The sequence below is a fragment of the Colossoma macropomum genome, unplaced genomic scaffold (assembly GCF_904425465.1).
Source record: "Colossoma macropomum unplaced genomic scaffold, Colossoma_macropomum, whole genome shotgun sequence".
NCBI lineage: Eukaryota > Metazoa > Chordata > Actinopteri > Characiformes > Serrasalmidae > Colossoma > Colossoma macropomum.
The window spans coordinates 31,749,348-31,776,004 of record NW_023494799.1 but is presented as its reverse complement, the minus strand read 5'-3'; the positions used below and the strand labels follow the sequence as shown (position 1 = coordinate 31,776,004).

Genomic DNA, 26,657 nt, shown 5'->3' with positions numbered 1-26,657 from the left:
TTGAAGACTATGTGGTGTTTTCCTTAACTGTAATGTCAGTGGTGATTCAGAAGAGAAAATCAGTAACACTTTACTATAGGGCGCTGTTCAAAAGGTTGCATGCCACCTACATAAGCTTGTTATGATAACTGAAATAACCCTACATAACTGTTTATAAATGCTTGTTACAATACGCATCATTTGCTATACAGGTTAAATTGGCCAATTTTGATCAAAGTTAGCTAAAGTAGCCTGTATGACAGATGACGCTGTGATAAAGCGTGTCCCTCAATCCGGCAGTATGCTGTAGTAGGGGACACACTTTATGGGTAGTGTCGGGCAAATGGTCTGAGGAATTGGAAAAAGTTGAGCTGGCATAAGAGTTCTTCTCCCCGTCACCTTTATTTACACACCAACGCTCACAGCTATATACATATTTACACGCACGCACACTCAAACGGAAAACAAAACGAAAATAGTCTCTACAACTAGAAGACAGATCAATGACTGCAAAGTCATACAGATCTCCAACATTCATTACATTCAGTCATCCACTGAGCTGAAAGAATTCTTTGTACCCCCAGTAATGCTGCTTATATACAGGGTGCTCCTCCCCTAGAATAAACCATTACTGGCCTGGGTTAAAACAAGAGCTCTGAATATTTAAATATTTACATGCAACAGTAAATATAATTTATATTGTCTACTTGCTGTTCCCATCCACATTCATGACGTCATTAACATGCATTTACAATTCTGCGTACACTTATTAAACACCATTTTCTCTCATTCAGGTTTTGTTCCTCCCTCCTCTTCCACAGAGGATGGACTCACCCAGGTAAGTAAAACTCAGGTGAACCCATTCAGTTCTCTTTTGGTCCTTAAAGGCAAGGATGATCGGTCCTCAGGTAAGTGCAGGTAAGTATATACACTCAGTGTTTACTCTGTGATGTGTAAGGGGTACCGTACATCATCACAGGCGCCTGTTGGAATAAGCATTTATAAACAGTTATGTAGGGTTATGTCAGTTGTCATAACAACCTTATGTAGGTGTCATGTAGCCTTATAAACAGCACCCTACAGTAAAGTGTTACCAAAAAATCTTTTAATCAAGGTTATGGATAAATGTTGATGGATTAAAAACAGATCTATGATCTCTTGACCATTCACAGGTGATAAATGACAATAACATCAGTAAGTAAAGCACTGCGTAACTAGACTAATGCAATGCCGTCCAATTTTGATGATGTTTGAAAGTCAGACAACACCCTTCATTTATTTCACTTCCAGTCAAAATGGCCATTAAGTACAAGCTATTGATTTTTCAGTGCCAGGAAAAAAGTCTCAACAACTAAACATAATTTCAAAATTTTCTTTAACCTTAATTATAGCTTCTATTCTTCTTGAGATACTTGCTTTCAGTTTTTAAAGAAATCTGCAGGGATATTTTTCCATACCTCCAAAGCTCAGTCTTAGAAGTTGGTTGCACTTTCTGCTTCTCAAAATTCAAGTAATTCCAAACATATTTAATGATGTTGGCATCTGGACCCAGGTCTTGCGCAGTTGTTAGTCCAGTTTTCTATATAACTTTTAAAAATACTTTAAACTCTAGTTTTGGACACTCCTGTTTTTCCATTTACTTTCCACTCATGAAAGTGGATTATCTTTTATCTAATCTCCTCAGAAATTATTCCTGCAAAATGAATAACTGTACTTGATGGCTGTTTTGGCTGGGAATTAAACAAATGAAGGTTGAGCTCCAACAACTGCACAGTACTGTAAACTTCTATTAGCCGATGGAATCTGTAACTTTGTAAAAACAGTAACAGTGACTGTATTTATTTTTGTCTGTATTTCTAAGTGGAATGTATTTGTCACAAAATCAATAAAAACTGATCACAAAACAAATGTCATATCAGTCAGGCCGTACATATTTCAGGTTAGAATCAAGTCCAAACAACATGCTCAACTATCACTGGCCATCACAAAACTTCTTCCAGCCTGTGAGCTGTTACTCATAATCACTGCTTAGTCAGCTTTATTGCCAGTGAGTGCAGCACTAGGTCATCAATAAAGTCATCATGTTACAGACAGGAAAAGAGGAAAGTTGTTTCCCTACCAATCAGGGGTTGCAAGGAACCACTGATTATTCCCAAAGCACAAAAAAGCACCTTGAATAAAGACACAATAGCAGGTGATCTAATTGCACGCTTACTGAACCAATATGCACTAGTTCCACTAATTTATGCTTATTAAAACTATTCAATCACAAAAAGATCAAAACATGCTGCTGATTTAAGGTCCACATTAAAGGAAACCTAAACTCCACTTCATGTGGTTTTAGGAATCAAAAACATAAAAACATGACCATTTTCCAACATCTCTTTATCCCATAGAACTCAACAGGCTATTTTTAATGACTGTTCCTTTAAGACTGATATATGTACATGACCTTTAAATATACACTTTAGCCATGATACCACAATTTTCCATGATACAGACCCCCAACACTGTTATACTCTTTTCTTCACAGTGAAACATGACTCTCTGCATGCCTCAATTTTGTGGCCCAGAGCTGTTCAGGTCCCTCTCCATTCCCTAATGTTTGAGTGTCACTACACTACCAGGTTCTAGTCAGAGCTGCAGATACAGCGATGTACGTGCTGTGCGCTCCTCCAAGGTGACACGTGTGCTCTCCACAGTGCCCCTCAGGAATACTGAGTGCACAGAGGCTGGCGCTGCAATCACTTAAAAATGCTAATACAACATCAGCTACCCCCCTACTGACTCATAAACAATCAGAGATCCCTCAATGAATATTTAATCACTGCCACGTATACAGATTGGACTGTATAAAAGTATAGTTGCTGTATATGGCTGAAAGCACGTAGCCATCTCCTATCTCCTATTTATTGAAACACAGGTGCATGAAATCAAGCACATAGCAAGCACATGTAATCTCAATAAGGAAACACTGGCAGTAGAATGGGTCATTGAAGTGCTCAGTAATTTTAAATCTGTCACAGGAAGCCACCTTTGTCACAAGTCAGCTTGTGAAATTTCTGCCCTGCTAGATCTGCCCTGGTCAACTGTGAGTGCTATTATTGTGAAATGGAGCCACAATAACTCAGAACGCAAATTCACAGAGCGGGGCCTAAAAAAATCGCCTATCCTCTGTGGGGTCACTCACTACAGAGTTCCAAATTACCTCTGAAAGCAACATCAACTACACACAAACCTAAGATCACAATGCGCAATGCCAAGCGTTGGCTGGAGTGGTGTAAAGCTCTGGACTCTGGAGCACTGGGAACGTGTTCTCTGGAGCGATGAATCATGCTTCACTATCTGGTAGTCTAATGTACCAATTTTGGTTTAGGAGATGCCAGTAAAGTTTGGTGAAGGAGGAATAATGGTCTGGGGTTGTTTTACATGGTTTGGGTGAGGCCTCTTAGTTTCAGTGAGGGGAAATGTTAATGTTACAGCACATAAAGACATTGTAGACAATTATATGTTTCCAACTTTGTGGCAACACTTTGGGGAAGGCCTTTTCCTGTTCCAGCATGACTGTGCCCCTGTGCACAAAATGAGCTCCATAAGGACATGGTTTAATGAGTCTGATGTGGAAAAACTCCAGTGGCCTGCATAGAGCCCTGACCTCAACCTCAATGGACACCTTTGGGATGAAATGGGACGTCAACTGCAAGCCAGACCTTCTCAACATCAGTACCTCACCTTACAATTGCTTTTTGACTGATTGGTCACAAATTCCCACAGACACACTCCAAATCTTGTGGAAATCCTTCACAGAAGAGTGGATTCTGTTAGAGCTTCAAAAGGAGGGCATATTATTGCTCATGGTTTTGGAATGGGATGTCCAACAAGCTCATATAGGTGTGATAGCCAGATGTCCACTTAGTTTTGTAGTGTACTTCGGTAAACACAAATGTGTGAAGTTTCGAGCCCTGTAGAGTTAGCTACATTACTGAAGGAATAATTGTATATAAAAGTCAAATTCACAGCTTTCCCTCATATTACAAACGTTTAAAAAGGGCACAGACTAGCTTCTGGCTTCAAGATGGCTGCTAGCCAGCTCTGTGTGTTTTTTTTTAGCTATGCTGTGTATAAGAGTATATCTTACAGTATTAGAAACTACGTAAGCAAGTGTATCTTGAGGTTACTTAACAACTGGATATGGTTTCTGGCCAGTATGTTGTGATTTAGGCATGTTGTTTGCTAAGTTTTAAGACAGAAGCTTCTATACTCCTCAACTACATTAGCCTCACAGCTCCAGGGGAAAACTAGCTAACTTCAGCCATTAAACATGTCTTTACTAATTGGGTAAGGGGACAATAATATACATTTTTGCCAAACTACTTCTTTAACTACACCATCAATCAAGTTCAGTTTTAGAAATGACCCTCCACTCAAATTCAGCACCTGAAAAGAGCCTACATGCTATTTTCTGAAAACCAGGCACTTTAACAGTACAGCTAAAAGCCTATTCTGCACTAGCGGTGTCAAACACATGTCTGGCAGGTTCCGGTTCACTCATAGCTAAAGTGTTAGCAGTCACACAGGATAGAGCCTGTGGCTGAAACAGAAGGATAATATAGCATGACGGAGAAAGATTAGACATGTGTCAGTTCCTGCAGTTCATCTGTAGAAGTCAGCCTGAGGTCAGTGCTGCTCAGATGAAGGAGCCATCAGTCTAATGTACCCCAGCTCCACACATGCAGGCTACACCACATCAAACCCCAGCGGGTTCTTATGCACAAAAGCACACTTGCTCCATTAAGCACATCAGTGAATAAATAGACGTCTAGTATAGGGCCTTGAAAGCTGTCTGAAGCTTGACATGATGCTGGAATTGTTCCAGTTGACATCAGGGCTGCACAATGTGGACAAAATACCAAATTGCAATTATATTTCTGTGTACTGCAACATGCCTTGCACTAATTAAACCCACTAAACGATTCAAATCTGAGGGAGCGAAGTTGAGCAACCGGCGTTGAATAGAAAAAAGGCGAAATTAAACCTGTTCTATGGTGTTTGGATCTGTAGCCTAATCAGCTAACTTAACGTTAGCTTAGCAAGTAGGCTACAGACCCAAACAGTGCAACACACCACAGCACAGGTTTGATTCTCACTAACTGATGCTCTGTTAAAACAAGTTTCTTTGATAAAAACTAATGTCTGAGAGAACAAAAGAAAGCCAAACTGTTCTGCTGTGTTTGGGGCAGAGGCGCTTTGGCTAAGCTAACGACAGCTTAGTTATCAGACCAAACTTACCACACAACACAGCACAGGCTTCGTTCCAGCTAACTGATGCTAAAATAACATTCGTTTAGAGGACATCCGAGAGTGCAAAGCCGAGTGACAGCTGTTAGTGTGAAAGCCGAAGCTGAACATAAACGTGCTCATTCGGCCGTTCACGCGTGGAATAGAAATCTGACATCACAATTTGAAATACTGGCATAATTTTTAAATACCACAATGTACCATATTGCCATTATACCGCCCAACCGCCCAACCCCCAGGGACATGTCAGATTGAGTGAGAATGCTTAATGCACAACGTACCAACAACTGTCTCCTCACTCTGAACATAGTGGATCAGCCAAGCCATGGGTGTTATAAATTTGCTTCTTGATTTTGCACTGGCACTGTAAGGGCTGATTTATCTAAAAAACGTAAGGAAAGATTTTGGGTAACATAGACATTATTATATTAGCCTTGTAGCTTTAAAGCAAACTTTACATGGCAGACCTGTCTTGGCTGATCCACCATATTTGGGCAAAAGTGTGTAAACTTAATTTTTCTATAAGCTTTTCTTTTAGGCTTCGCGTCCCACTGAAATCATTCTGGTTGGTAATCCATTTTAGCTCAGCACTCAGCCTTGCAAAAATGACAGACGGCCATGAAAACATAGTGGTCACTCCAATTAAAAACCCATCACGAGCTTAAAAGAAAGCACCACAGTGACGAGCAGGAAACGCAAATGATCAGGAGTGACTGCATAACCACTACTCCAGCCTGACTGAGCTACAGTTCGTACAGATTAATATGGAGCACACTTAAGACGGGGCAATATTATGGTCTGCTGAAAGCTGCTGCCAAAAATCCACAAAACCTCCGAATGTATTTTCCAGGCAGAATTTCTTACTCCTGGAATACTTTCCACTGTACTCATAACATTAACTGCAGTCACTGCCACGACACATTCTGAGGTCACAGAGTTTACAGCGTAAAGACATAAGCAGGCCATCCATGATGCAAAATAGCATATAGTTGCTTAAACCTCTAGATTAGTTGGACTCAATTTGCTTAAAAAGATTACACAGCATTTAACAGTCCCACCAAGTTATTACAGCCCTTTTTTGTGACTGTTGCAGGCCAAATTGCTTGATTTAACAGTGCGGTATCACAGTCATACTTGCAGAACATTTGCATTTTGTTTGCTATCTTTTAGGTTGATCTGTGATAATTGTGAGCCTGGTATATTTCTTCAACTTGTGAATGTAGCCTACTTAGTTCCACCTACTTTGTACTGCACCCTAGGAGTTAATAAGGAAATTGGTGCACCCATATTCCTGGAAAGATTGATTTAAGAAAGCATGACTGCTGCAGACAAAAAAACATTATAAATTATGAACTGTTTTGTCTATATATGTTGTGTATCTGTGTGTTTTATGGCAGGCAGTATTAAACATGCCAAAACAAATTTTCCTACATGTCAGGCAATAAAAACTAATACTGAAGACAGACAGCGGAGTGTCCACGAGGCAGAGGTTTCAAAACAAATAACCCTGTTATTTTTTCTAAACTATATTGAACTGCTTTCAAAACACCAAAAATGAATTCCAATTAATAATGAGACACACAGAGAACATATCAGTAGATGGCCAGGCCTAAAGCAAGCCCTGCTGAATTCCATTATATAAAGAAGCTCCCTGCTCTCTTTCCAGGAATCAGGGCAGCTGCTTTTAGCATTCTCAAAATCAATAGCCATTTTCATCTAAATGATTTGCTGCATTTTCTGCTGAAGTGTGATGCCTAAATGAGATGCACCACCAATGTTAGTCTACATAACAACACACAGCCAGTACAGTGTTCTAGTGATCTCTGGGTTGATATCACTATTTGTTTGACTACACAAAAAGAAATGAAAACAAACATTTGTTTAAGTCACCTTGAAATTGCTGGAGTTGACCCATGAAGTAGCCAGGCCATCCACCATCCTGTCCAACATGGTCTGATCATGCTCCAGATCATGTGACTTCTGTCTGTCCAAGATGTAGTCTATGATCTCCTGTCCAACCTGTAGTCGTCGCCCCAAGTCTTTCTGCATCACTTGCCCTACGATATACTCCACATTGGTCTCCATATTTCTTTAGGATTGGACCAGATAGAGACCGGAACCCAGAGCAATGCATAAAAAAGCAGCCAAACGCAATAAAAGTGATCAGCGAAGGTGCAAAACTGGCAATTTATTCCCAAAATGATGTCCCTTTATTTGGAAGCCTCTGTTGATTGTGCTGGCAAGTGTGCACCGTATGTTGGCTTAAAGCTATTACAGTAAACACTTCAAACACTGGTAACGGAAAGACTTTGGCAAGTCATCTGTGAAGGGAAGTGAATCCAACGCTGAGTCCCTCATTCTTCTGTAGTGTTCGTCGCTCTGCAAGAAAGTCAAATTGAAAGTTACCTGTATTGACCATCAAAGTAATCAAAGAAGCATACCCGACTAAAAGTACACCACAGAAGACAGCAAAAAGCAGTTAGCCTATAACTGATAGGGCCGAATATTAATAATGTCTTTGTCTTTATTTATTTAACCACTTCCTTCATACAATCTTTCTAATCTATGAACAGAATGGTAATCATATGCTAATTACACCAATCGGCTATAACACTACAACCACCTTCTTGTTTTTACACTCACTGTCTGTTTTATCAGCTCCACTTACCATATAGGTTCACTTTGTAGTTCTACAATTACAGACTGTAGTCCTGCTGCTGTGTCCACTCACTGTCCACTCTGTTAGACACACCTACCTTGTCAGTCCACCTTGTAGAGGTAAAGTCAGAGACGATAGCTCATCTGCTGCTGCACAGTTTGTGTTGATCATCCTCTAGTCCTTCATCAGTGGTCACAGGACGCTGCCCACAGGACGCTGTTGGCTGGATATTTTTGGTTGGTGGACTATTCTCAGTCCAGCAGTGACACTGAGGTGTTTAAAAACTCCAGTAGCGCTGCTGTGTCTGATCCACTCAGACCAGCGCAACACACACTAACACACCACCACCAAGTCAGTGTTACTGCAGTGCTGAGAGTGACCCACCACCCAAATAATATCTACTCTGTGGGGGTCCTGACCAATGAAGAACAGGGTAAAAGGGGGCCAACAAAGTATGCAGAGAAACAGATGGACTACAGTCTGTAATTGTAGAACTACAAAGTGAACCTATATAGTAAGTGGAGCTGATAAAATGGACAATGAGTGTAGAAACAAGGATTTTAATGTTATGGCTGATCAGTGTTTATTACAATCAGCGAAAATGCAAGCTATAGGTTCTGTAAAGCTCACCTGTGATACTTCATAACTGAGGATACAATTGCAATAATTTTGCAGATGATAACAGTTTGTCTAAATTTGCATGTCTGGCGAAGCTTAAGAACAATATCATCTTTTTAACCAATTTGAGTACATATATATTTTCTGTAATCTTCTGTCCCATTTAGAAAAACAGAGAAAAACCCAACATTATTGAAACAGCAAGGATCTATTCTGTCTATTGCTACCAGTGTAAACAGGATGGCCACTGGCCTGGGCTTCAGTGCCTGAGTGAGACAGGACCCAGCTGTCAAAAACAAAAATAAAAAGTGACCAGGACTACTGCTATAGGATCTGTCAGAAAGGTTTAAGAATCTCATAGTTTGGAAGAAAAATATTAAGTGTTCCCTCCTGTCAGACAGTACCAGGCAGATGCTAGCCAGCTAAGTTAGCTCTGTAGCCTCCTGCTGACAGCATGGCCTCAAAAACACTGCATTAACAGCAGAGCACCTAGAAAAGCTACCAGTAGTTTTACTTATTAACAGCAGCGGTTTACAAGTGAATCCGGAATTGTTTTAGTCTGATTTCAGCCTCCAAATACTGTGGGAGTTTAACCTCATCCTCAACCTGACAACATCGCAGTAACTTCGTTGGTTTTTTGTTAAAGTTGGACACCAGCCATTAGACTTAAATGCAGCTTAGCTTTGTTTTCTGGTAAAAAAATCATCCCATGACTATTCCAGTCCAAACAGAAAAGCCCTCCTGTCCCGTGTTAGAGCACCATTTATAACGATGCTAAAGTTGGCTTCCTATTCGCCAGCTTCAGCATTAATTTCCCCGTTCCACCTTAAATGGTGCAGCAGTTAAATTCTGACATTCTTCGTCCACCACATAAATGGACGGAGATGAAGCCAAGCTTACTCGAATTTTCCCGTTCCGCCTTAAATTCCGAGGCGCCAGAATGCAACCGCTGCACCAGTTAAGGTGGAACGGGAAAATTCAAACGAGAAGCTGGAGAATAACAAGCTTGACTTCAGCTTATTTGTTTATTAACTACCAAATACTCGTGCTTTTTCAATATAGCCGTGAAAAAGGCTAAGACGCCGCTTCACTTTTAAGAGCAATATTGTAAAAACTGACACAATGTGTTCGCTGTCTAAAAGGTAGCGTTAACTTCTGGCAGACCACACTGCAAAGTCAAGAAGTCAAGCATTTTGAATATGCAGTTAACTAGCTAGCTTAGCCGGTTAGCTGCACAGCCCACTGCAACAAACTATTTTCATTGATTAGCTGGGCATCAGCTAACTTGCAACAAGCTGGCAACGCAGAGGAAACTGCTCCTGCCCGTGGACGGAGAAATGCAGAAATGCAGCTACGTCCAGAAAAACTACAGCTACCGAAAGACAACGACATATAGACAGACGTACTTGCCGTGTTATCGCCCTGCTCTGAGCATCGCTCCAGCTTTTGTTGATCTGATATTTGTGTAAAACGGCAGCGCCGCTCTCCGCCCCGAAGCGCCTGCTCCGAATAAAGGCGGCAACGCGCATGCGCCTGTAGTAGCGCCTTTGCGCCTGCAGGCAAGAATATTGAGACAGCGCCTTCTCCTGGCTAACTGTTTCTGTAGGGGAAAAACTCCGGTTTTATTCCTTTTTTATCCCGTACTTCAATGCATAGAGATCCACCGAACGAACGCGTGCGCGCTGGTTAGCTTATAAAGGGGACTAGATTTACTGTAACACTGGGGAGTGTCCCTAATCGATCTTTTGTGCACTATGTAGTGAATGATTACAAGTGAGAGACCTGATTTGGTCACAAAGGTGCTAAGACTTTGCTGTCAAATTGGGGCTGTGTCTCGAATCGACCCTGTTCTTTATGTAGTGAACTGATTTAGGATTTAGCAATGTTCTGTGTGTAGCAATGACCAGTGTAGCAATTACCTTAGTCCACTCTCCCCTAATGACTTTCAGTAATGCAGCTCAGAATTAGACAGATGTGTACCATCACTATATATGCAGTTTTTTCTCCTTTTTTGTTGTTTTAATTTTTACATAATTTGAATCAGACCTACAAAATCTTTTTTTCAGTAATACTGATATTTTTTATCATTATTATTATTATTATTATTATTATTATTAATCATAATAATAATAATAATAATATTGTTTACTATTTTTAATAATAATAATAATAATAATAATAATAATAATGCGCTTATGAAATCATTTTGGCATTAACATCTTTAGATATCTGGCTCATGTCACCACCACTGTGCATTATTCTAACTCTGACTGATTTGTTTACAGCTTAACAACTTAATTTTGCAGGAATTAAACTCTTTGATCAAACATCCTACTAATCGAGTGTCTCTCAGTGTCACAACTTTCTGAACTGGCAAATATGTATCACTTTGGCCATTTTCCCCTGTTTAGATGACTTAGTTTTAAGGTGGAATTGAGCAGTTAGCCTTCTGTTATTAATGACAATTTTGTTTGAGACCAAAGGGCTTCATAAGGAATAATTTAATGAGTTTGACTATTTCAGATAGAAGTTTAAGACAGTTGTGTGATATTAGAGCCACAGTACTGTCTCAGTAAACCCATTTACAGCACTGCAAACATATGCAGCTGGTCTGAGAGGGATGTGGGCTTTGAGCTCATGGATTTGGTTGTTTATAAATTTTATCATAAGATATGACTTGCCTCATGTATTTGTTTGTACATTTATATTGAAGGATATCAGTTTCCCCAATAAAAATCCCAGTCCATATGACATCCACATCACCACTTACTGAGCTTAATAAGCTGTAACATTTGTTGTCATATAGCGTCAAAAACTACAGCTCATTTTTTGGCTGTGACTGACACTCCAAATTTACTAAGAAATCCACTATATGTCAACAAAAAGCCATCAGCGTTCAAGAGTTATTTTACTATCATAATATTGTTATCAAGCCATTTTTTAAGAAAGAGAGATTTATTCTTGAAAATAAATAGGCTTATTATTCCAAATATGACCTTTGTGAGGGGCACTGCTGTGTCTGATCCACTCGTACCAGCACAACACACACTAACACACCACCACCACGTCAGTGTTACTGCAGTGTTGAGAATGATCCACTACCCAAATAGTACCTGCTTTGTGAGGGTCCATGGGGGTCCTGGCCACTGAAGAACAGGGTTAAAGGGGGCTAACAAAGTATGCAGAGAAACAGATGGACGACAGTCTGTAACTGTAGAACTACAAAGTGCACCTATATAGTAAGTGGAGCTGATAAAATGGACAATGAGTGTAGAAACAAGGAGGTGGTCATAATGCTATGCCTGATCTATGTATACTAGTGTAAAAGTGTTTTGGATTGAAGGGTTAAAATGTTGTAAGAAGAAAGACTGGACACTGTATTGCACTGGATGTTTCAGATGTTGTTGTTTATTTCTCTATGGATAGATTAGATGTAAAAGTATTTCTTTTTTGTACAATGTTTAATTATTATGGTAAATTTCAAAAACAAGAAAGCAAAAAGGACTTTGGAATTGTATATTGATTATGATTTATTTAATGTGTAAATACAGGGGTGTACTTACTGCTGCTTGTTGTATGTTATGTTGTCTTAGACTTCCTACAATAATAATGATACGATCTTCATCCGGACTAATGCAGCGTTTCCCTTTTCGCAGCGGTCTTCCATCTACCGTCAGGTGGCGCCCCCTGCTGTGTGTAGCCGGTGCTGCCGCCGCCGCGGCGACCATTTATTATTTTTCCAGAGCAGAGAGGAGGCAGCAGAGCTGACCGTCATCGAAGGTACTCGGGTCATTCTACAGAAACGTCCGTTTTTGTGTTCCTAGCGTTTACAGATATATTAAACTTGAAAAACACAATACAATTTATTTATATTTTTAAATAAAACAATAAGTTAGTTTAACAATTACTCCTTCTTGATCCATCAATGTAGCAATATTGGTTTTTAAATCAATTATCTAGTATTCCAAGCACCACAGAAGTGCTTGTCCCCACAGTCATGTATGAAGGGTGAGGCCGTATTTTGAGGAAAAAACATTTTTCAGCAGTTTTAACTACAATAATCTATACATGACTATGGAACGTATAAATCAAATGACATAAAGAGAACAAATGCCAAATAAATATTATAAAATACATAATAAAAGTAGTTGTCCCCAAGAGTCGTGTCACTGGTGTTACCGCATAAGAAAAAATCTCTTATTTTGAAATAAAAATCACACTGTTGACATCACTTGACTTCCTTTTACCTATTTTCTGAGGATCTATGAAAAAAGCACATGGTGAGTTCACTGTGTCTTTCAGTTATCAGAGATTTTCTCATTTAGCTCATGATTTCATATGAAGCTTTTAGTTGACGTCACTGGTGTGACCTACTTTATTCTGAGGTAACTGTGAAAAAATAATGGAATAAATTAATTATTTTAGTGGATATTCCATGATTGACAACATGTGGTTTGATTCTCTGTAGCAGCCATTTTGTAAAATGCATTGTTCATTAAAAATGTCTCTGGTGTTACCTTTCTTACGTGTAACACCAATGACGATCGGTAACACCAGTGACTCCTATGGAGAGACAGAAAAGTGGACGTTTCTGTAGAATGACCCACACACAGACACGAGAACAGCTTGAAATAGTTGCTAATACACGCCGTTTACATCAACAAAACCCCTCGAATAGCAGAATTATTCCAGCTAGATGGCTAATATTTGAGTTCTTAGCATAGGTAGCTAAGTTAAATAGCTAGGTGGGCGCTAACATTGTTAAGTTCTTACATTGTAAAGTTATTTCTAACGAGTCAGAAATACAGAAAAGTCTCATTATTTAATTTATTCGCTTTTCTGGTTTGGAACCGGAGCTAGATAAACGTTAACTCTGAAATTAGCTAGCTAGTAAACTAGATAGACAGTAAGATGCTGCTGAAGGAAAGTCGTCACATCATCTCTGTTTACATTCAAAACTGAGGTTAAAGGGCAATTCTGTTGTTTTTTTATCCAAATTTCTGCATATCTAGCAACATCATTTAAATGTAAACAAATTCTTTCTCAGTGTTTTGATATGAAATGTGCCATTCTAGAGAAACAATTTGTGTCAGAATTCTCCACAACATAGTAGTGATAGGAACCAAATGTCCGAAGCCTTTAAAGGGCTAAGCCTTTAAAACTGTAGTTACCTTTTATTACCCAGTCCATGCGGTCCATTTACTGAAACTGTGTTGTGAAAACAGCCTATTTAGAATTCATTATTTCTGCAATGTCAGGAGAAGCAACTCATTTACATATATTTATTTAGCCTATAGCTGTTTAGCCCCGCCCAGTATTAATGAAGTTCTAGGGAAAGTTGAAGTTCTGAGTGCTTTTTGAATGAGGCACAATAGAGGCAGCCAATCAGAACAGACCTCATTTATCCTATATTAATCTTAAAAGCACAGTAACAAATATATCTGTTTAATTCTATGGGATAAAGAGAGGCTGGAAAATTGCCACGTAAAAATGAATTATGACATTTTCTGGTCCCAAAGATAATGTATATATTTCTTTAAAGAATTATATATAAAAACTCAGGAGACACATATAGATTCATTCATTATTTTAGACAGTAAGCAAAACAGCTTTATAGGTTGCACAGGTTGTCACTGCCATAGTAAGTTATATCTGATTATACGTCAGTGTTACAAATAACAGCAAAATACACAAAATACAGTTTAAATTTTAAAAGTTCAATTGCTATATCTTTTGTAAACATGCCTACTCACATCATAACATTTATTAGAGTGAGATTTTCTGTGTAGTAGAGCAGGAAAAGCCTTTCTTATGATGTATCTTGAGGGTGGGAGGAGCTTTTAAACAATGCATGCTGGTTATTATAGTGAGAGAACATTGATGGTTGAAAAGATAAATCATTAATTTTGTCAGTCTGATCATACTGAGAGATTCAGTCCTGCACCAGAATATTACATAACATGACACATAACATAGTAAATGGTAGTTTTAGGCCAGAATGCCCCTTTAAGGCAACATTAGGTAAGTATATAAAATGGTTCATTTTAGTTTTGTTATGTTGTGCACAATTTATAGTAGATTGTAAAGGTGTTTCTTATTGTGATGCTTTGTTCTTCTTTCCCTCTCTATCTCTCCATCTCTCTGTCTATCTGTGTCTATTTCCTTCATGCACTGGTGGACATCTTGTGTGTGAAACTTAATGTTTTGTTTTGTTTCTATGGACGTGCTTGCAGGATCACTGGACCCATCTGAGTGGATATCCATCCATCTGTCTGTCCATCGGCCCGTCCATCCATCTGCCCATCCATTCATTGATCCAGTACCAGACAGCAGTGCTTTGACCAAGCTGAACTGACTGGCCTCCACCATCATCACTTGGTGAGATCATCAGTTATTTGCATTTATCTGCATGAAGCCCCAACATTGCAGTTCACCATAAAACATGCACTCTTCAGATTACTGTGCAACAAGATAACATTATTAAATAACCCGTAACCTTTTATGTGTATATTATACATTATTTCTTTGGATTCTACTCGTTTTCTTTCACAATACTGTATTTTTGTTTCTTTAATCTGTGTATCTCCAGATCCTGCCATTCTGTCCAGAAATCCACATTCAGCTGATGATAAACTGGATAAACTATTTTATTTATAAATAAACATTGTTATTTTGTTCTTCTACATGTTTCTATGATTGGTTCATTTTAAAATGTCATTGTTAATCTAGTGGAAACAATGTTATGCCAATATAATGAATATGTAAGCTTGAGCTAAAAGAGATTCCTTTATATCATTACATAGGCAAAGCCAATGTAACGGTTATTCCATAGCGCTGGGGGCCTGTGGGCCTGTCCGACCACATTACGAATATCCATGAAAAATATTCAAACAAAAATAGCAATATAATTACCACTAAGCTCCAGTTCATTTTAATTATAATTATTTAAAGTCTTAAACATTGACTTTAACTACTTACAGAAAAATGTAACTAATAGGAGCATACATGTAAGATTTTGCACAGCTCTATGAATTGAATTGAAGATTTTGCTTGAAAATTTGGATTCAAATCCATGACATAACCAGAGAGAGATCCAATGTGAGTTTGTACAGAATTACCCACAAATAAGTATAAATTCTTATAAAGTATAGTAATTATAAATAAGTATAAATATTATTATTTATGTGGCCTGATTCATTGTAAATTGCAGCTCTACCCATAACTGTACCTGTGTACTGTAGTAGCTCACATACTTTAATATCTGAGTTAGAGATTAGATTACATCCACAACATTGAACATCTTGCCAGCAATTACACTGAATGCTGTATTGGGGGTGCACCTCATTTAAAAGGACCTGCAGTCACAGCTTTTCTTGCACAGCATTAAACATATCAACGCTGTAACATTTTGGGTTGTATTAAAGACAAATAAACAAGACATTTTAAAAGAAATGAAGGAGGCTTTTTTCTCTCCAGTTACAAGTTTTCCTCAGGTGTCAACCATGAATCAAATTTGAAAATGAGCAGCTCTGTGTGTTGAGGCCCTGTTTGGAATTTGCGTAACAGCAGTCTATTGCTGCACTTACAGTGTTACTGGATCCTCTCTTGCCTGAATCATCTCCTGTTGACCCGCTAAGGGCAGTGTTCCAGCCAGCATCTTTAGGCCAAACTTTTGAGGCCTCAACAGACTGAGAAACACCTGTGATTGGACTATTTGCTTAAGTTTGGTACTATAGTAATGTTTTTGCCTATAATGATCTACTCTGTGCTTTTTCCATTTCACATATTATCAGTTTATTAACTAACTTTAAAGGAAACATATACATGAAACTGTTTGAAGGGTTTAGCAACGTTGTCACAATCTAGAAGAACGACCCAGGTGGGACTCGAACCCACAATCCCCAGCTCCGGAGGCTGATGCCTTATCCATTAGGCCACTGGGCCACACACAAAGCAGTGTTTTCTGAGTTATGTTAAAGCTGAGTGCTGACTCTGGATTTGCCAGAGGCCAAGAGAATGCTACCTACAGAAGGGCATAGTACCAACAGTAAAATTTGGTGGAGGAGGGATAATGGTCTGAGGCTGTTTTTCAGTGTTTGGTCTCAGCCTCTTAGTTCCAGTGAAGGTTAATGTTAATGCTACAGCATACAGAGACATTTGGACAATTATATGCTATCAATTTTGTGCAAGCAGTCTGGGAAAAGCCCTTTCCTGTTCCAGTGTGAACGTGCCTCTGTGCACAAAATGAGCTCCATAAAGAGGTTCATACATGGAGTTTGGTGTGAAGGAGCTCCAGTGGCCTGCACAGAGCACTGACCTCGACCCCCCCTGAACACATTAGGATGAATTGGAATGCTTCAAATTCCCACAGACATGCTGCAAAGTAGGGCCAACTCTATTACAATGCCTATGATTTTGGAACAGGTTGTCCAACAAGCTCATTTAGGTGTGACGGTCAGGTGTCCACATATTTTTAGCTTTGTAGTGTATTGTTAAGAATCATTTTCCAATAGCTGGCGTTACATCAGCTGTATTTTAGGTTTAAATATGTGCAGCATATAAAAGGCTGTGTTGCACTGTATCACTCAGGCTGAACTACAGCAGCTACACACAGACGCGGCCCCCCTACTGATCAGCACGGGGGCTTCGACCTGCTCTGTTTCCGGTCTCTGTTGACAAGTGGCACTTGCAATATCAGGATGAGTGCTTTGGATCGACAGATACGAGCTGTGAGCTGCCAAACGAAATGTTTACACAAGTGTGAAAATTTCCACATATATTATTTATGCCTTTTACTGATTTAGCGAGGTCAAGAAAAAAGAAATTATTTAGATACCAAGTTATACAGAACTCATTTATACATATTTCCAGCCATAAGCAGATGTTTTAGCTTCTACAATCGTGTTCGAAATCCAAAACAAGTGCTTGATTTTTTAATGTAATTGTAAGTGCAGCACATTAAATTTTATACTTTACAGTAGAATGAACATTTTAAACATTTTACTTCATGCTACTGCAGCATGTTTTATGGCACTGTAACTCAAGCATAACGGACACTGTCTACTTTGTTGCTCATTCTTGTATGCCTTTTTGTCCAAAGGTTATTTTCATTTTTATAATAAAATATCCTGAGTTCTTACCATTGGTCATTCTATGTAAGAACAATTGAGCTCACAACGTCGACTTTTGAAAATCACAGAGTCACTATAAATTAATGTTTTATCATATTTAGGGAACATAATTATTTGATTCAATGAAAAGTCTAATGTCTCTAAAACCCAAAAATCCCCAGCACATGACATCAGACTAGTGTAGTGAAATGATCTACACCAGGCAGCAACGCAGACGTTAAGAAGAGCTATTTTGTCCCTTTTCAACAAAAATCAAACCACCCAAGAGCCACACTTTATGTTCATTTTATTAGTTTACCATCTTGGCTGTAAATATGCCTCACTAAGTGCTAATGTGCTTGTACAGGCTAAAAAATATAATGTAAATGAAAATACAGACTTGATTTTCTTTGCTTTAAGCTTTAGCTCAGCTATAGCTGCTTTTCTCCAGCAGGATATTTTTCCACAAAACTGCAATAGCTTCTTCTAAAATGTCTCTTAACATTTGATATTTTACGAGGCTGAAGTCAGCCCCTCATTCGCCAGTTTCTTGTTCAAATTTTTCTGTTCCACCTTAAATGCAGCTAACTGCTGCACAATTTGAGGTGGAACAGGGAAAATTCAAACAAGAAGCTGGCGAATGGCAAGTTGACTATTATATAGGTTCTGCCTTGACTGTACCAGTAGGACAGAACCTCTTCTGGCTTACATTTTCATTACATAGGCTTAACAATGTTTCTAACAGATTTTTGAAAAACAAATCAATCTCAGAAACATTTAAACGAACAAAATAACAATATTTATTTACGAAGAAAATACAGAGTAATTATATTTACAATATTTACAAGATTTATACAAGACACCATCACATGCAACACACACACACACACACACACACACACATCTTCATTCCAGTCCATCATCAGCTGAATGTGGATTTCTGGACAGAACAGCAGGATCTGGAGAAACACGGATACAGAAACAAAAAAAAAACATTATGAAAGAAAAGTAAGAGTAGAAACATACAGAAAAGTATCAGGGTTATTTAGTAACGTTATTTTGTTGGACAGTGATCTGAAGAGTTCTTTGCGTGTTTTATGGTGAACTGCTGTGTTGGGGCTTCATGCAGATAAAGCCAAATAACTTGATGAACCTACCGAGTGATGATGGTGGAGGCCAGTCAGTTCAGCTCGGTCAAAGCTCTGCTGCCTGGTACTGGATCGATGAGTGGATGGATGGATGAACGGAGGGCTGGACAGACAGATGGATGGGTAACGTCACTGAGATGGGTCCGGTGATCCTGCAAGCACATCAAGAGAGGAAAAGGCAAACAACGTGTCCACCAATACATGAGAGAGAGAGAGAGAGAGAGAGAGAGAGAGAGAGAGAGAGAGAGAGAGAGATAAAGGAAGATAGGCAAAGAGAGATGATAAGAAATACCCTTAAAATCTACTATGAAGTTGTCTGTAACATATATAACTATATATAACATAACATAACTAAAATTAATCATTTTATATTCTTACCTTATGTTGCCTCAAAGGGGCATTCTGGCCTAAAACTACCATTTACTATGTATGCATTGCACAAATATGTCATACAATGAGACCCCTCCACCCCACCCTCACAATGATAAACAAATGCACTGATGTAACTGTAACGTCAGCAATCTAACTTTCTTGTGCATTAGCCAGCTAGAGGCCAAAAAACATTTCAAAACTGCTCTCATGTATTCACCCCAAAGAGAATGTATTTGTTCAAATGTTCATCCCACCTTCAAGATACTAATCTGAAGGGAGTTTACCTAGTCTGTATCCTAGACAATCTCACTAAGAACTACTGCGGCGCAGCTGACGAGATGCAAGTAGTCAAGTTTACAACAGGTATACAGATATAGCAATGGTTAAAGTTTTAATTTTGGCCAGAGTGCACCTTTAATAAGCAATTCTTAACAAAACTACAACAATAATAAAACACTGACTACAATTAAGCGCCCTGTACAACGAGTTACCAGTACTTGATACATGTATCCAAAGGACCACCTCTGAGCAAATATAGCACAGCAGTGACAGCACAGCAGTGACACTGTTATGTGTAATGCTGGTATGTGTTTAATCAGGCACAGCGGCGTTGCTGGAGTTTTTAAACACCTCAGTGCTATTACTGGATTGAGTCTGGTCTGCCAACCAAAGAGGCAATGCTAGTTCTGAAACAGAGACAGACTTCCGATGAGGGGCTAGAGTAGGAGGGGTGTCGAACTCAGGTCCTGGAGAGTCACAGCTCTGCAGAGATTAAAGTCCCTCTTCTCCTGTCATCACTCCCCACCATTTTGTGTTTTCCATGATCAAACAGAACCAAGTCATATCATTAACTAATGAGCATCTCCTTCTTAGCTGAATCAGTTATGTTAAATCAGACAAAACACAAACTGGTGGCACTGGAGGACTGGGGATAGAAAACACTGTTCTAAAATGGTAAGATACATTTGCTAATTAGCTGTATAGTTGAAAATTGGATGCTAAACCTTGCAGTGTTGTGGACCACCAGTGCTGCGGTCTAACACAGAAAAGTGGTTCTCATCTCCAGTCCTGGAGACCCACTGCCCCACAGAGTGTCAAGTACTTACTCTCCCCAATCAGAGGTGGAAAATTTAGGCTCAAATTGTAAAATTCTCCCACAACAGCAAAGGTTGGTCTAAGCTAATTAGAGAGGGAGCTGTTTCATGAAGGGTTTAATAATTAGCTGATTTAATGTTGCTGTGTCTAATACACTTGTACCACAGCAACAGAGGAGCTACACTCAGCAACTGTAAACCTACGAAGGGAAGCTGTTTCACAAAACAAATGGGTCATAAAATGGTCACAAATGTAGGTCCAAGGTAGATAAACCGAACAGCTGGCAACACAGTATACAGTGCACTTAATAGCATACTTAAAATTACAAATATTATACTGGTGTGATTAATAAAAATGAAACAATTAAACTATATATGTTGTGTTTTAAGAAAGGCAGAGATGTTAAACGCCCTGTAGTCTCGCCAACAGCTGCTGGACATGTTTCTCCAGGCAGTCCCACAGAGTGAGGGCCAGGGATCCAGGGTCCATATAAACATGCTCCTCTCTGCCAAAGATCTCCTCCAGCAGGAGCATTGCCTCATCCTGAGAGAGAGACAGAACTAGTGTTATGCTATTACATCATGTTAATTTACACATTGTCACTTTAAACAGTAAGAAAAGAATTCTACTGCTGTTCACTTGTGTTATTAATGCTATTAATGTGCTACTTACCAGGAGCAGGAACAAGTACTTGTCAGCCCTGGGTCTCCTCTGCGTGCTGACAGGACTGAAAGAACAAATCATGTCCACCAAGTGCCCAAGGAAACCTCCTGGTGTCTGGAATAGAGACAAAAAATGTGAGTAGATCATTTACAGTCATTATGGGTGCATAAGTATATGATACAAGAATCAGAATAAGAGTCTTTATCTAAGATCTAATGTTACATCTCACATTCTACTGAATAGAACTGTATCCATTTGGAGAGCCGGTGATTACAGCACTAATGTATCTAATACAGGACACAAAGTCACATTTGATTCTAAGAAAAAGAGTTTCTTACTGGATAGATCGGAGGCCTCGCTCCCTGCAGCACTCCCATAAGAACCAGCTCAAAGACAACGTCTAAGAGGTTGAAGTGCTGAATCTAACAGGATAAGAAACATTAGTATTACAGTCTCATTCACTGTAGTAAAGCAGTGATCATGTTACGAACTGAGGCCAAGAGAGCATGAACTCACCCCAACTTGCGCCAGCTCAGTGCAAATAGCTTCATGATGTGAGGCATCCTGAGCAAAGGCCACCAGGCGAGCATATGCCTCCTGGAAGGCTGGAAGCTCCTGCAGAAAAAAGAGATACATTCGTTTCATTGTTTGCTTGTGAGATAATTCAGACTGAACAGTTCAGATTTGGTTTAGATGACAGTGTTTTGTTACCCTGGCATTTCGAGCAGCCAGTCCACCAAGAAGGACTCTGCCTGCTATGCTGATGTATTTTGCATGGTGGCTGTTGCTCAGAACAAGCTGTAGAATGAAACCAAGAAAATGGCTGTCGGAAAAGATCAACTGAACAGGTATTGGTGTATAAAGACAGAGTTACTGAGTATTGAGAATGAAGTTTCATCTGATAGACTTACAGTGAAAGCCTGGCGCAATGCTGCGAGCCTGAGAGGAAAGTTGGGACTCTTCATGGCAAAGTAGGTACTGTAGTGACAAAACAAACTTCATATATGTGGATACTTTGTAAATATCATTTGAAATAAATTTAATTAGCAGAGCTTTAATTCTCACAGCAAAAAGATGAAAACTAAATTACTTACTACAAAGCGGGCACTTGATACGCCTCACGAGGCACAGTGAGATCTCCAGCTGCCTATAACATCATATATGAAATTCTTACTACCTGACCAGTTAAACTGCTGAAAATGTAGTCAGAACTGATAAGAGCAGTTTGCATAGTCTTACCTCAGGAGCACTCTGGGTGGAAGAAGGCAGCTCGGGTGCTGAATGAGGTGGCGAGGGTGGCAGCGGCGGAGCCTGGGGACAAGAAATTTGTCGGCTCTGAGGAGATGCCGAATCTCCAGATGCCTGTAACACCAAATATGCAGTACAGTGAGTTGCAGTAAAATGGGACAGTGTGTTGGTTAATGTAAGACACATAGGTTGTAAGTCCTGAATAACAAAGTCATTATTTTATGGTACTTGAGTAGCAAAATCTACTCATTGCTCATTTAGAAAGCATCAGTTAATAGCTGAATAAACAAGTTTCTAAAACTGGCCCGAAATACATGAATCCATCTTACTTATTACTGACAAAATGGATAAGAGCAATGTGCATGGTGTTACCTCAGGAGCACTCTGCTCTGTGGATGCTGGGTCTCCTTGAGGCTGAGGTGGAGAGGGTGCCACAGGTGTAACGTGTGGAGGTAACCATTCCTCGCTCAGGGAAGATGCATCATCTCCAGCTGCCTGTAATGTCAAACATACAGCACTTATTACTGAAAAATAAAACTGCTGAAAATGTAGGTAGGATTGATAAAAGTCTGTTTATTCTTACCTCAGCAGCACTCTCACTAAGGGACCCTGGGTCAGGCTGAGGCTCGGCCAGTGGCACCGGTGGAGAGGGTGCCGATGGATGGCTCTGGGGTGCTGGATCATCTCCAGCTACCTATAATGTCAAATATACAGTGCTTATTACTAAAAAAACTGCTGAAATACGTAATTAGAACTAGTAAGAGTCTTTTCTTTTTCTTACCTCAGCAGCTCTCTCACTAGGAGACCCTGGGTCAGGCTGAGGCTCAGCCAGTGGCACCAGTGAAGAGGGTGCCGATGGATGGCTCTGGGGTGCTGCATCATCTCCAGCTGCCTAAAATGCCAAACATATAGAAAGTATTACTGATAAATAAAACTATGAAAACGCAGTTGTATTTGATAACAGTAATCTGTATAACTTTACCTCAGGAGCAGTTGGACAGGAAAATCCTGGGTTTGAAGGAGTCCTCAGTGGTGACTGAGGTGGGGAAGGTGGCCTCAGAGGACTTTGAGGAGGTGCAATAGGCTCATGTTGAGAGCATACAGCCACAGGTGCTAGGAATACAAAATATAGCTGAATATTATGTATGTCATGTAACTGTGATGATTAAAATACAATTAAACAATAGAAGTCATGGTTTTATGCCAGTGCTGCTTCACAGTATGTGTGATCATGACATCACATGGTATAAAAATGTTATTTTTGTATTTTGCTGTTATTTGGAACATTCGAACAACCTGTACAGCTATTGTGGTTTGGCATCCAAAAAGTTGCTGAAAGCATTGCACGTTTGGGTAAATGCTCTTTTATTTTAAACAGGCACTTTAACAGCAGCAAGAAATGCCAAGCCCAGTGGGGGAGTAATGAGGAAAGACACAATGTTTGAGGAAAGTTACAAAGTCCACTTTCCTTGGACACAAGTTAACAAAGTAACACAAATACACTAACAACAACAACAACAACACATCAGCAACAAAAGAACAATAATCGTCCTTTTTTCGAGTAACAGAAATGGTCATAATTAATTTTTACACGACCGTTTTCTAGTCTCTCTTTATCCCATAGAAGTTTTTTTATTTTCCTTTAAGAATAATATAAGATTATTTTATTATTAATTTTTATATTATTGTTATTTTATTAATATAGGATAAATGAGCTCTGTTCTGATTGGCTGCCCTGTATTGTGCCTCATTAAAAAGCACTCAGAACTTAACCTCTTCAACTCCTTGAGACCACCAGTGGTTCCAAAATGCACTTCTTCATATTCTTCATAACTTTCATATTTCATAAGCTACATTCAAAAAGTCAGTGTATTATGAAAGCTGTAACTGTCTTTTTTCCAGTCAAATAGATGGGTAATGCAATTTTAAACCCATATAATAGAAGAAGCTGAACTCACAATTTGTCTACTGAAAGTCTACCCATTTTTCCACAAAAAACTATAAACAGATGGCGTCTCTTTAGTGATCTGCTCTGTAAAAATTATTTTTATAAAATAATACAAAGAGAGTCTAAGATTTTTGGCTTTCAGCAGTGAATTGTAAGCATATAGCAATATGTGTATGATCATAAAATAAATTTTCTGTTAATTTGAGGGGAGCTTTTACATAAATAAATAAATAAATAAACATTTACTTTTATTTCATGCAGTTACTGAATAATGTGCCTTACGGTTTGGTCATGTAAATTCAGATGAAAAAAAACAAAATATACCCTGGAGAATACACCTTCCCTAGAACCTCATTATAACTGGGCGGGGCTGAACAGCTGTAGGCTAATTAAATAATTGTAAATGAGTTGGTTCTCCTGACCATACAGAAACAATGAATTCTAAACAGGCTGTTTTTACAGCACAGTTTCCATATATGGACCGCATGGACTGGGTAATAAACGGTACTGTTCTTCGTTATATGAGCGCTTTAAAGGCTTCAGACGTTTGGTTCCTATCACTACCACGTTGTAGACAGTTCTGACACAAATTTCTCTAAAATGCCACATTTCATATCAAAACACTGAAAATGAGTTTTGTTTACATTTAAATGATGTAGGTCTGCAGATATTCAGGGGAAAAACCCGACAGAATTGCCCTTTAACCTCAGTTTTGAATGTAAACAGATAGAGACGATTTAACGACTTTCCTTCAGTAGCATCTAACCTAACTGTGTACCTAGTTTAACGTTACTAGGTAGCCAATTTCAGAGTTTACGTTTATCTAGCTCCGGTTCCAGACCATAAAATGCAGAAATTGAATATTAAGACACTTAATAGTCAATAAAGTAACGTTAGTCAGTAAAGAAACTTAGCTAGCGTTAGCTAACTTAGCTAGCTAACAACATTAGCGCTCAACTAGCTATTTAACCTAGCTACTTATGCTAATAACTCAAATATTAGGTGTCTAGCTGGAATAATTCTGCTATTTGAGCGGTTCTGTTGATGTAAACACTGTTTATTAGTAACTATTTTAGGCTGTTTTTGTGTCTGTGTGTACCTTCGATGACGGTCAGCTCTTCTGCCTCCTCTCTGCTCCTCTGCCGATTCCTCCGTCTGGAAAAATAATAAATGGTCGCCGCGGCGGCGGCAGCCCCGGCTACACACAGCAGGGGGCGCCAGTTGACGGTAGATGGAAGACCGCTGCGAAAAGCGAAACGCTGCATTAGTGCGGATGAAGATCGATGTCGGAGCTCAGGATAAATCAGCTCGTCTGTTGTGGTGTCGATGAACGACTGAAGATCAACGTTCTTTTCCACCTGTTTAGAGCGATGATGGAGCGTCTAGTGTTCCATTTCACTGCGTCACAGTGAGACTCCAGAGTTTGAATTCAAACTTGTTTACAGCGCTTGGTCTCCGTGGAAAGAGACGTAATCAAGGCACCAATAGGCGCCTGTTTGAAGCACCGTGTCCCGCATAAGCACTGATGAGCTGGTGTCCCGCTCGGTTTGCCTGGTTGCAATGATTAGTGGGTATGTTTGAGCAGGAATGTGTCCAAGCATTGCTGGACACCGGGCCTCCAAATATCCTTAATTGTGCGTCCTCCTTTCCTTTAAAACGTCTCTGACTATAGAAACCAAAATAATCTACCGCTGTACACTGTCATAAATATGTTTGCAGAGGAAATTATTCCATTTTCAGTGAAACTACCAAGATGTACCCCGTGTGTCCATGAAAGTAAATACTAAATTGTTGTCAGTAGGAACAAAATGCTCTGGTTAAAAAAATAGGTATATTTAAGAATAATTTCACAATCAGAGAATCTTTGGTGTGAAATATTTTTGTTATGAATTTTCACTTCTTACATCATTAAACTGAAGTTTTTTCATTGTGCTGAGTGATCATGTTACCAAAATGTACTCCAACACTGCTGTAGACGTCACATGTGTATATAAGTAAGAACAGTAGTCTTCACCTGTTGTTCTTAATTATAATGAAGTAATGGCTTTAGTACAATACTTCCCATTCATTTTGGACTTGCTGGGGAGAGCCCTCTGGCAAAGCCAGAAGACATCGAGTGGCAGTCCTCCACTCTAGAAGTGCTTTGCTGAGGCCCAGTGGCCTAATGGATAAGGCATCAGCCTCCGGAGCTGGGGATTGTGGGTTCGAGTCCCATCTGGGTCGTTCTTCTAAAAACCATGGCTGATGATTAGTGCCATCTTGGTCTGTGCCATAGTGGGTAATCTGGTAACTGTTAGCTTACGCATTTAAGCAAAAGAAGGCTCAGAGAAACTTCAAATGCTACATTTAAGAGTATGTCTCTAGTAGTGAATGGGAGGTAGTGTGTAACTGCTGCTTTATTTAAGGTGGATCAGAAAATCAAATAAATAGTCATCATCAGCCTCGAAAGATTAGCATGTCAAATTCAGAGTCATTTCCAATTTAGCAATTTCCATAAATTAATCATGAAAAGATGGACA

The 26,657-nt window shown here is 39.3% G+C and overlaps 2 protein-coding genes, 1 long non-coding RNA gene and 2 other non-coding genes across 8 annotated transcripts in view; 1 reads left to right on the top strand and 4 right to left on the bottom strand.

Annotated features, from left to right (window-relative positions):
* LOC118819477 (CLIP-associating protein 1-B) overlaps positions 1-10,072 on the bottom strand; it is a 90,730-nt gene extending 80,658 nt beyond the window's left edge. For all 4 annotated transcript variants that reach the window (XM_036587285.1, XM_036587289.1, XM_036587290.1 and 1 more), the window contains exons 1-2: positions 9,961-10,072; positions 7,168-7,656 (exon numbers count right to left, since the gene is read on the bottom strand). In XM_036587285.1, coding sequence (XP_036443178.1) covers positions 7,168-7,362 — 195 coding nt within the window. In that variant the 5' untranslated portion in view covers positions 7,363-7,656; positions 9,961-10,072. The remainder of the gene's footprint in view (positions 1-7,167; positions 7,657-9,960) is intronic.
* Positions 10,073-16,425: 6,353 nt separating this feature from the next.
* On the bottom strand, positions 16,426-16,498 carry trnar-ccg. The gene has a single exon. It is a non-coding gene; the product is annotated as a tRNA-Arg (tRNA).
* Positions 16,499-18,440: 1,942 nt separating this feature from the next.
* On the bottom strand, positions 18,441-19,687 carry LOC118819410. The gene is made up of 2 exons (XR_005008148.1): positions 18,822-19,687; positions 18,441-18,623 (listed from the first exon to the last, which is right to left on the bottom strand). It is a non-coding gene; the product is annotated as an uncharacterized LOC118819410 (long non-coding RNA).
* Positions 19,688-20,483: 796 nt separating this feature from the next.
* On the bottom strand, positions 20,484-25,504 carry LOC118818661 (protein transport protein sec31-like). Its single transcript, XM_036585949.1, has 13 exons — positions 25,238-25,504; positions 23,173-23,303; positions 22,972-23,082; positions 22,774-22,884; positions 22,563-22,685; positions 22,182-22,304; positions 22,037-22,089; positions 21,854-21,920; positions 21,654-21,740; positions 21,459-21,557; positions 21,281-21,364; positions 20,952-21,056; positions 20,484-20,822 (listed from the first exon to the last, which is right to left on the bottom strand). Exons 1-13 carry the CDS (start codon positions 25,401-25,403, stop codon positions 20,682-20,684), a joined length of 1,401 nt encoding a protein of 466 aa, XP_036441842.1. The 5' UTR covers positions 25,404-25,504; the 3' UTR covers positions 20,484-20,681.
* Positions 25,505-26,288: 784 nt separating this feature from the next.
* trnar-ccg lies at positions 26,289-26,361 on the top strand. Its single transcript has one exon. It is a non-coding gene; the product is annotated as a tRNA-Arg (tRNA).
* Positions 26,362-26,657: the final 296 nt, after the last annotated feature.

Coding starts and splice junctions, on each gene's coding strand:
- LOC118818661 (XM_036585949.1), bottom strand. CDS start 25,403: ATGCAGCGTTTCGCTTTTCGCAGCGGTCTTCCATCTACCGTCAACTGG. Junction 21,558..21,653: donor TGGCTGCTCGAAATGCCAGG/GTAACAAAACAC, acceptor TTTTTTCTGCAG/GAGCTTCCAGCCTTCCAGGA. Junction 20,823..20,951: donor AGTACTTGTTCCTGCTCCTG/GTAAGTAGCACA, acceptor TCTCTCTCTCAG/GATGAGGCAATGCTCCTGCT.